The sequence below is a fragment of the Echinops telfairi genome, unplaced genomic scaffold (assembly GCF_000313985.2).
Source record: "Echinops telfairi isolate 266 unplaced genomic scaffold, ASM31398v2 ScPeMD7_3;HRSCAF=10, whole genome shotgun sequence".
Taxonomy (NCBI): Eukaryota; Metazoa; Chordata; class Mammalia; order Afrosoricida; family Tenrecidae; genus Echinops; species Echinops telfairi.
In genome coordinates, this window is record NW_022103899.1 from 57,557,086 (window position 1) to 57,558,687 (window position 1,602).

The 1,602-nt window shown below is 52.4% G+C and overlaps 1 protein-coding gene across 1 annotated transcript in view; it reads left to right on the plus strand.

The window, feature by feature from the left end:
- The first annotated feature begins 1,171 nt into the window (after window positions 1–1,171).
- B3GNT7 (UDP-GlcNAc:betaGal beta-1,3-N-acetylglucosaminyltransferase 7) overlaps window positions 1,172–1,602 on the plus strand; it is a 71,126-nt gene continuing 70,695 nt past the window's right edge. The window contains exon 1 of the mRNA XM_045294301.1: window positions 1,172–1,246. Coding sequence (XP_045150236.1) covers window positions 1,172–1,246 — 75 coding nt within the window. The remainder of the gene's footprint in view (window positions 1,247–1,602) is intronic.

Sequence of the window (1,602 nt, forward strand, 5' to 3'; positions counted from 1 at the left end):
GTACCCACCAGGAATCCAGGAACACTGGGAGTTGTCAGAGAGCAGAGGGGATGCTGGGAGATCAGTCTCCTGGACTGGCTGGATGGAGCCGACACTGGTGTTCTGAGTCAGTCGGATGCCCGGCTGTCCTGGGAAGGATAGATTGAAGAGGGTCAGTGTGTGTGCGTAAGACTGACCGGCCTGAGCACCACGTCCGACCTCCTCTGGCTTGCCTGTTGCCACGAGGCAGAAGTTAGACATGCCTGCACCCTCCATCTTTCTTGTCCGATCCTGACACCAGCCGTTCCTCCCGCGGCACTCTGCATCTGTGCTGGGGTCCACAGTGCACTGCAGTGGCCATGCAGAACTCACAGACAACACTCAGTCAGGGGGCTTGGGAGGGAAAGGAACAGGTTGCCACGAGTCAGGATCAGTAAACAGTCAGGATGCAATCACTGGTCCCCAGCAGAGATTTTTCTCCATCAGTAGCCACGTCTCTCTCTGATCTTTAGCCTTTCACCTGTGTGGTCCTTCATCCTCTGCCCCTGTGAGCGAGCCTCATAGTCCCGTAGTCTCAGCACTGCCCTTCTCCTCTGTCTTGTGGTTCCCTGGCTGCTGGTCTCAGCCTCCACTGCTTCCGAGATCTCAAACATGCTCTTCTTGCATGGCCCGAGGGTGTGTCTACCTGCTCCTGCTCCTGAGATGGCTTTTAGACACAGAGGAATGGTTGTGAATGGTAGTTTTTGCCTTGCAGCAGACCACCCTCCATGGAAACAAAGGAGAGCCGCTTAGGTTGCACACTTTAGTAGAGCTACGTGTACCAAGGATACACCCCACCTTAATCTTGTAAGGCAGCATTCCCTCCAAAGTGGGATCACAGCCACAAGCAGAGGCTAGATGGGACCATGGCCATGTTCATTGTCAAAGCGGACATTACGAGATCTGCCTGGAAAGACAGTGCTATCGGGTGTATAATAATGTTTATATTTCTACAAGAAAAACCAGTTAATGCAACTACTATTCAAATGCATGCACCAACCACTAACGCCAAAGATTAAGAAGTTGGAATTTTAGATCAGCTTCTGTTGTCTGATATTGATCCAACATGCAGTCAGCTTGCATTGATAATGATGGGTGGCTGGAATGTTGAAGCTGGAAACAAAGAAGAAGGATTGGCAGCATCGATTACACAATGGAATTTTACAAGCCCGACCACCTAGTCATTGGCAATTCCTTTGTTGACTACGCACGCAGGCCGCGTCGCCAGGTGGGACATACCGGCATCACCTCAGCTCCATGGGGGAAAGGAAACAGGGCCCTGGGGTTGACAGCAGAGCAGACCACCAGTGACTCCCAGGCAAGTTCATTTTGAAGCCGGAGAACATGAAATTCACCAGAGCCAAAGGACAACCAAGAATGGCACTGACTCATGGAACGCTCATGACCCAAGAGCAGGGTCGTCGTTGGACGAGACCAAGGGCGTGAAGAAAGCAGGTCAGTAAAAAGACAGGAAAGGAAGGACTGAGGTGGTTGGAGACGAGACCCTGAAACGTGCTGCTGAGTGTGGAGAAGCCAACGCTAAAGGGGGGCTGAGGCGGCGTCCACGAGCCAACCGATCATTGC